At 43.6% G+C, this 8,181-nt stretch overlaps 1 protein-coding gene and 1 pseudogene across 1 annotated transcript in view; one reads left to right on the top strand and one right to left on the bottom strand.

Annotated features, from left to right (window-relative positions):
- LOC102876021 overlaps positions 1–511 on the bottom strand; it is a 29,892-nt pseudogene extending 29,381 nt beyond the window's left edge.
- Positions 512–1,074: 563 nt separating this feature from the next.
- TM4SF5 (transmembrane 4 L six family member 5) overlaps positions 1,075–8,181 on the top strand; it is a 20,236-nt gene continuing 13,129 nt past the window's right edge. The window contains exon 1 of the mRNA XM_006899160.1: positions 1,075–1,245. Coding sequence (XP_006899222.1) covers positions 1,075–1,245 — 171 coding nt within the window. The remainder of the gene's footprint in view (positions 1,246–8,181) is intronic.

Below are 8,181 nucleotides of genomic sequence, written 5' to 3'. Positions count from 1 at the left end.
AATGGAAGTCCAAAATATCTATAAATGTTCATTAAAATTATTAAAATAAAATATAAAAAAAAATTTTTAAAGTGTATTCTTGAAAAAAACCCCAAAACTAACATCATTGCTTTTTGGAACTTTGCAGAGTTCCCTGACAGCAGACTTTCCCACTGTTAAATGTCCTTTGATTTCTTGGCTGCTGGTGCCAAGGGTGTTGATTGTGGATCCTTTCCTCTGTATTCACTCTCAAACAGGCTGCCCTCCCTAATGGTGACTATCATTCACTAGCAATAGCAACTCAACAAAAATCAAGGGTTTTGGGGTTTGGTTTTGAACATCAAAGTGACAACAAAAATAACAAAACAAAAATGTATTCTCGTGGGCCTGGCCTGGGTCATCAGGTCTTTACTGAACAAAACACTGAGGCAAAGGAATAGAATATTCCTATCACGCAAGTTCAGGCCTCAGCTGTGAACTCACCCTGAGAAGCAGGTAGCAGTTTGAGGATTGAAGCATTGAGGCATTTCATACTGGCAGTTGTAAAGGACAATGGGTGTCCACTACCATCTTCTTAGTTCTTCTTTTCCCAGGAAGTCTGTCTGGGAACTACTACAATGAGATCACTGTACAACTGCTTAGTGTTTCCTACTTTGCAAAACACTTTTCACACCATCCCAACTTAATCTGCACAGCCAGCCCACAAGACAAGTGGCATCCCTAGACCCATTATACAGATAAGGTAACTGAGACTTAGGGACATCAAGTAAGTAAGGAAACACCAGAGCAACAGAGATGTGTGCAAAAAAAATAACCAGAAGAACACACTGACCCCAGGCAACTTCCTCTGTGTGACAAACTCCCCCACAGCCCCCCACATCCTCTCTTTCCTCCCCTCCCCTCCCCTCCTGGCCAGGCCACCTTCACATCCCCAGTGTGTAAGCCGCCTGCCACTCTCCCTTATCATTCTGAACCTGCCAGTTTCCACATTCTCCCTGACCTTTGCTCCTGGCTCCAGCCTGCTTGCTGCTGGGCCTGGCTGGGGAAACCTTGGGCTCACTTTCACTTGCTGCCTGCCTGTCCTGACCACTAGCCATGTGCACTGGGAAGTGCTCCCGGTTTGTGGGCCTGTCCCTCATCCTGCTCTCTCTGATCTGCATCGTAGCCAATGCCATCCTGCTGGTGCCTAATGGGGAGACTAACTGGACCAGCCATCTGAGCCTGCATGTCTGGCTCATGGGAGGGTTCATCGGCGGAGGCCTCATGGTAAGAAAGCTGGTGAGGTTGAGGGGCCAGGGGCTGGGAGCCATTCTAAGATGTTCTGTACCGGGGAGGGGAGAGAAGGAAAAAAGACAGATGCGGGAGAAGGGCGGAGTGGGGGGGGGGGGAGGAAGAGGCATCAGCACATGGTGAGGATTCCCTCTTAATCTCCCTTTGCACATACACAGCCACAGCCAACCACACAACCTCCCTCACTACTGAACACTCTCAGAGTCTTGAGCTGAATGTGTAAGCGGAAGGCAAAACAGGAAGTCTCACCACGGCTTCCCTTTCCCACAGGGAGCATGTCTACCTGTCTCCCACCCCCTATGACAGCTGAACAGATGCTGAGTATGGCTCCCTACAAGGGGCGAGGCAGAGAGAACACCTGGCTGCCAGGGAGGTTATCAGTATAAGACAATAAATAGGCACAGAGTGGGGTGCAGAGCCAGACAGCGACATCCCCGACCAGCCACTTCTCCCAGCTCCGTTCACCCTCTCTCTTCACCATGCTCATTCACCCTCAGCTAACTTTTCTGGGTGCCTACTCATGAGTCGTACTCAACTCCATGGCACCCAACAACGACAACTCTGGTGGTCAGCCAGCAGTTAGAATCCACCAGAAATCCTCCATGGAGAAAGATGGGTAATCTCCTCCTGTAAAGATTTACGGCCCTGGAAGGGATGAGTTTTGCTTTGAGTTAGACTTAACTCTATAGCCAGAGATAGTTTTTATTTACGTTATTTGAGTTGATTCCCCTCCCACCCACTGCTCCCCTACTCCGTGGACTCTGTGGTGGTGCAGATGGTTAACCTACGCAGTTGACCCAAAGGTTTCAAGAAGCAGCTCAGAACAAAGGCTTGACAATCCTCTGGGGTGGGTGTGGGTGGGAACCAGCCACTGAAAGCACCCTGGAGCACAGGTCTCCAGCAAGTGGGGTCACTGAGAGCAGGAGGAATTGACACCAAGGAGTCTGTTAATTCCAGCTTGACCCTGAGATTAAATCCAGCAGCGAGGACAGCACAGAGGTCCCATCAGTTGTTCATAGGGTCACTATGAGTCTTACTGGACTCAGATAGCATCTAACAACCAAACAACAACAACAGATCAGTCCCGTGGAGAAGGTGCCCTCAAGTCTTCCCCGAGGTTAGGACCTGCCAGGAAAAGTGGGGCAAGGGATGGCAACAGGCTTCCTTCACTTCTGAGCCTGTCCTCCTTTGATCCTCATCTGTTATTACTGTTGTTCATGACCTTTGAGGCAGTTGGGACTTACAGCAAACCACACACAACAGAACGGACCCGCTGCTGGGTCCTGTGCTCTATCCCCATAATCAAAGCTACTCAAAGGATAACATTGTGAAGAGCAAGCTAGTCTAACATCTTCATGAGATGAAGAAAAAAGATCTACTCCGCACAACTCCCATGTCTCAGAACTGTGAACAGACAAAGGAACTCTCGATTTCTTCCCTCCACCTCGTAAAGGGGACACCTCTCCTTTAACCAACAATCCTCCATTTGGGGGAGGGTCTTTTCTCCCATACGGGGTAGGAAAATAGCACCAGAGTCACAGCAGTAAATAGACTTTTGAAGGCATATGTGGTAAAGAAGAAAAAGGAAGGTGAAAATCAGGAGTGGTTGCAATGAGAGTAATATCTATGTGGGTCCAAAGATCAACAAGTGCAACAGTTCCACAGTATATACAATTTTAAAAATCATTCAAGACTTCGCCTTCCCTTAAGTTACTGAAAACCACTATATCTCACCAATCGTTTATAAAATAACCATGGGTGAGGTCTTCTTGGGAGCTCTGGCAAGAAGCTGTGCTACAATCCCAAAGGCATGAGGTTCGAGTACACCAAGCTGCTCTGCAGTACAAGAATGAGCCATTTCCTCCCGTGCAATTAACCGCCTATGAAAACTCGCCAGCAGCGGGTCAGTTCTGACTCGACAATGGTACACAACAACAACAACAACAACAAACAAACAAGATCTTCTTGGGCTTAAGTTTTTGGTGACAACTAGTCAGGGCAGTCTTTATTGATAAGAAGTTTCAGCAATTAGAGCTACACGGGCAGTGTGGTCTCCCACCTCCCCTGACTCCACAGGGCAAACAGCCTTCATCCACCACAACAGCATCCATGGCACAAAACCACATCCCATGAACTCAGATGGGTCCCCACATCCCCTCAGACACTTCAACCAACTCTAACACCAACTGTCCCTCTCGGAGCTTCCACGGCTCTGCTGCTGGGTGGGCAAACCTGCTGCAAAGCTCACATAGAAGCCCCAGATCCTGCTCATGATCACCAGGTTTACTAGGGAAATACAGGTTATAATTCAGTTTGGATATAGGATACCGTTCTTCAGTCAGGACATAGGCTCTTTGACCTTCAGCCTTGAAACTTGGAGTCAGAACACTGACAAAAATCAGAACACTTACAAAGTTCTCACTTAGCTCTGTGAGTGAAGGCATCTCTTTTGCCCCCTCAGTTCTCTTGCAAAATTAGGCAAAGGCCTCCAGCATCAGCTCCATAAGGCAGCAGTCCAGGGTCAGCTGTCTCACCTCAGTCTCTGATGGTAAATGCTACCACTGCTGTTGGGGTGAGATGGTATCTCATTGTGGTTTTGATTTGCTGCTTAGGCTGCTGTTGTCTGGTCCAAATGGTCAAGTGCTGGACTTTCTTATTCTTCTTTCTTGCTGGTACCAACATTCTCCTCTTTTGCCTCCAAAGCCACCTGGTTTAAACCTGGTGGGATGGCGAGACTGGCCAATTATCTCATTAGTAATTTATACACTCTATTTGCATGTTCCCATCCAAAGGTTGCTATTCACATCATTATTGTAATATTTATGTGGTGAAAGTTAAAACCAATGTGCTGGGAAAGACACTTTGAAAAATCTCTATTTTTGAAAATACTCTTTTGACCTAGTGGATAAAAAGTGATGCTACCAAGTCAAAGGTGGGTGATTTTAATCTGAGGCCCTCAGGCCTGGTTTTAATTGTTTTTCATCAAACATTCTTCTAAACGTCATAGCACTGGTCTGTGCATTGCTGTACAATGGTAACTCGCAGTAGCTGTGATGCTGAACAGTGTGACAGTGATGTGTCAAATGTGATAATGGTTACCATAGTGGACAGAGTTTGATGGAGCTCCCAGATTAAAACAAGCTTGGAAACAGGAGTGGCATCCACTTCCAAAATAGTTTGCCTCCAGAAACTCTATGAACTTGGAGAAACGATGAAAGTAATACAAGTATCTAGGTCTTTCATTCATAAGGTCATTGTGGGTCATCTACAGCACGATGACACTTAACAAGAACAACCACCACAACCACAATAGTCATAGAATAGTCTTAGAATCGGGTGCAACCTATTCTATTTAGCAATAGATGTAAAGCCTGTCCTTTCATACACCATCCTCACCTTCTCAGACACTCCATTGGTGCAATCACTATGTCAATCCACTTGGTTGAGGGCCTTCCTCTCTTTTGCTAGCCTTTCCAAGCATGATGTCCCTTTCTAAGTAATAGCCTCTCCTAGTAACATACCCAAAGTAAGTGAGACAAAGCTTTGTAATCTTTGCCGCCAAGCACTCTGGCTGCACTTTCTCCGGGACACACCTGCTTGTTCTCTTGGCTGTCCATGGGATATTCTGCGCTCTTCTCTAACACCATAGTTTTCTAATGCCACTGTCACAGAGATACCACAAGTGGATAGCTTTAATAAAAAGACATTTGTTCTATTACAGTTTAGGAAGCTAGAAGATCACATTTAGGGGGCCTGTTCTAGAAAAGGGGCCTCTTCTTGTCAAGTCAGGAGGAGGGTCCTTGGTTCACTCAGCATCTGTCAGCACATTGTTCTTGGAGCTCTCCACCCACATCAAGGATCACTCAGTGATCTGAGTCCAAAAGGGCATCTCTGCTCCTGAAAGTTTTTTCTTGGTGGTATGCAGTTTTTGCCTTTCTTCTCACTTTCCACCCCTATTATCTCTAGTGAGATAAAAGGGTTTTCAGGCCACACCCTAGGGAAACGTCCCTTGTGTCTATCAGGACATTATGTAATTCCATCAATAATCTCTTCAAGGAAATGTAGGCTTTTACTAGTAGTTGTTCAATACCTGGAGGAGGAACAGACCCATAGCTGACCCTCCAGCAGGTTTTCAGAGGCAGTAAATAACACATGAAGAGATTGCCCAGGCTTCCCCCAAGAAGCCACTGGTAGATTCAAACTGCACGCCTTTAGGGTTAGCAACATAGCTCCTTACCATTAAGTCACCAGAGGCACTTTAAAACTATTCCAGATTCAACTAATTTATTCAATTTTAAAATTGAAGCTATTTCTTAGTTATCTATTAGAGCAGCTGGTATGGAGAAAGGCTACAATCCCAATGCATATCTTTCTTAATTTTAAACCATGTAGAGATGCATTGCACTGAGAAAATCTGCAGTTAAGGATTTTTCCAAATTATCAAAGAGCAATGATGTCAGTTGGAGGACAAAGGTGCGCCTGATTCAGGCCTTGGTCTTTGCATCTGAGAGCTAAACAATAAATAAGGATGACAGAAGAATGGATGTCTTTGAACTGTAATGTTGGAGAAGAGTGCTGAATAGCCCATAGGCTGCCAAAAGAATGAGCTGGTATGTCTTGGTGAAGGTGCAGCCAGAGTGTTGCTTGGGCACAAAGATAATATAGTCTCACATATTTCAGGCATGTTGCCAGAGGAGGTTATTCCTTAGAGAGGAGGGTCAGTGAAAGAGAGGAAGACTCTCAATCAGATTGATTTACATCGTGATTGCAGCAATGGGCTCAAGTATGCCAGATTGTGGGGTTAGTACAGGATGAGATAGGGTTCAGATCTATTGTTAATAGAGTCACTATGAGTCATACTTGATGGCATCTAACAACAACAACAATTAGAGCAGCACCCCCCTCTCAGTACCAAGTGCTGAGTTTCTAGAGAAGTAAAACCAATGAAATGTTATGTACATATAATATATATGTATATATGGCATTAACCTGCTTTGTGCAAATGACATGAACTCATTTGCAGAAAGTGAAGACAACTCAAAGCACTTACTGAACAAAAATCAAAGAGTATAGCCTTCAATGTGGATTACATTTCAGCATCAAGAAAACAAAAATCCTCTCTACTGGACCAATAGACAACATCATAAGAGATGGAGAAAAGATTGAAACTGTCAATAATTTCATTTTTATCTGCAATCAACCTTCATAATAGCAGCAGTCAAGATATTAAAAAAAATATGTTGCAGACATGAGACCAATATTCAAAAACCAATGGGATTTCTCTATAGTAACAAAGAGAACTCAGAGATGGAAACCAAGAAAGCAATATCATTTACAATAACCAAGCACAAGTTGAGGTATTTGGAAGTAAACTTAACTAGAGACATGAAAGACCTAAAAAAGAAAACATTTCTGCAAGACATAACAAAAGACCTAAAGAATAGAAAAATGTACCCTGTTCATGGATAGGAAGACTCACTATTGTGAAAATGACAGTCCTACTAAAAACAATCTACATGTTCAACACAATCCCAATACAGATAGCAAATTTATTTTTCAAGGAGATTGAAAGGAAAATTGTCACGTTTATTTGGAGAGGAAAGAAAGCACAAATAAGCAAAGCACTTCTGAAAAACAAAAACTAAATAGGAGGCATAACATTCTCTGACCTCAAAACCTAGTACTCAGCAGTAGTAACCAAAACAGCATGGTACTGGTACAATGACAGGCACATAGACCAAAAGAACAGAATCGAGAATCTAGAAAATGACCGAACTGTCTATGGTCAACTGATAGTCAACGAGGAAATAAAACCTATTAAATGAGGGAATGGCAACTCTTCAACAGATGCTGCTGGCAAAACTGGGCTACAACCTGTAGAAAGCTGAAACAGGATCCACATCTCACACAAAAATCACCTCAAGGTGGATCAGAGAATAAAGCCCCAAAACCATAAAGTTCATCAGAGAAAACTGGAAATAAGCTTAGATGGCTTAGTCTATGTTACAAAGAAACTGCCAAATACAACTAGAAATGCACAATCTGAAGAAGATAAAATTTATGAATGGGACCTTCTAAAGATTAAGTTCCTGTGCACATAAAAAATTTTCCCAACAGAGTAAAAGGAAAACCTACTGACTGGGAAAATCATTTGGCAATACCATTTCAGACAAGGGTCTCATATCAAAAGTTTATAGAATCCTACAAGGCCTCCACAAGAAAAAGACTGATAACACAATTACAAAATGGGCAAAAGACGTGGAAAGACTTTTCATAGAGGAAAATATTCAAATGGCCAACAGACATATGAAAAAAATACTCAAAATGACTGGCAATAAGAGAGATGTAAATCAAAACCACAACGAGATGCCATCTCACTCCAGTAGGAGTGGCAAAGTTTAACAAGACAGCAAGTAAGAAATGTTGGCAAGAAAGGAACTCATATACATAATTGGTGGGATTGTAAAATGGTACAACCACTCTGGAAGGCAATTTGCCATTTCCTCAAAAAGCTGAACACAGAAATTCCACATGACCCAGCTATTTCACTGCTTGGAATATACCTTGAAAGAATGAGAACTGAGGCACAAATGGAGACTTGTATACCAATGTTCATAGCAGCATTATTTACCATTGCAAGAACATGGAAACAGCTCACAACCACAATGGAATGGATTGAGAAATTATGGTACATTCACACAATAGAATACTACACAACACACAGGGGCAATGATTTTGTAAATCACTCCCTAACCACTGGACCAATTGGCAGCATCAGGATGGATGGTGAAGAGATTGAGATTGTACACAGCTTTGGTTTGCTTGGCTCCACAGTCAACAGTCTTGGCACCAGCAGCCAGGAAATTAAAAGGCCCATTGCCATGGGAAAGTCTGCTGTTAGGGACCTCTCCA

This window comes from Elephantulus edwardii, unplaced genomic scaffold, assembly GCF_000299155.1.
Source record: "Elephantulus edwardii isolate Elephantulus edwardi_28Jun2011 unplaced genomic scaffold, EleEdw1.0 scaffold00246, whole genome shotgun sequence".
Taxonomy (NCBI): Eukaryota; Metazoa; Chordata; class Mammalia; order Macroscelidea; family Macroscelididae; genus Elephantulus; species Elephantulus edwardii.
This window is presented reverse-complemented; position numbering and strand designations above follow the sequence as displayed.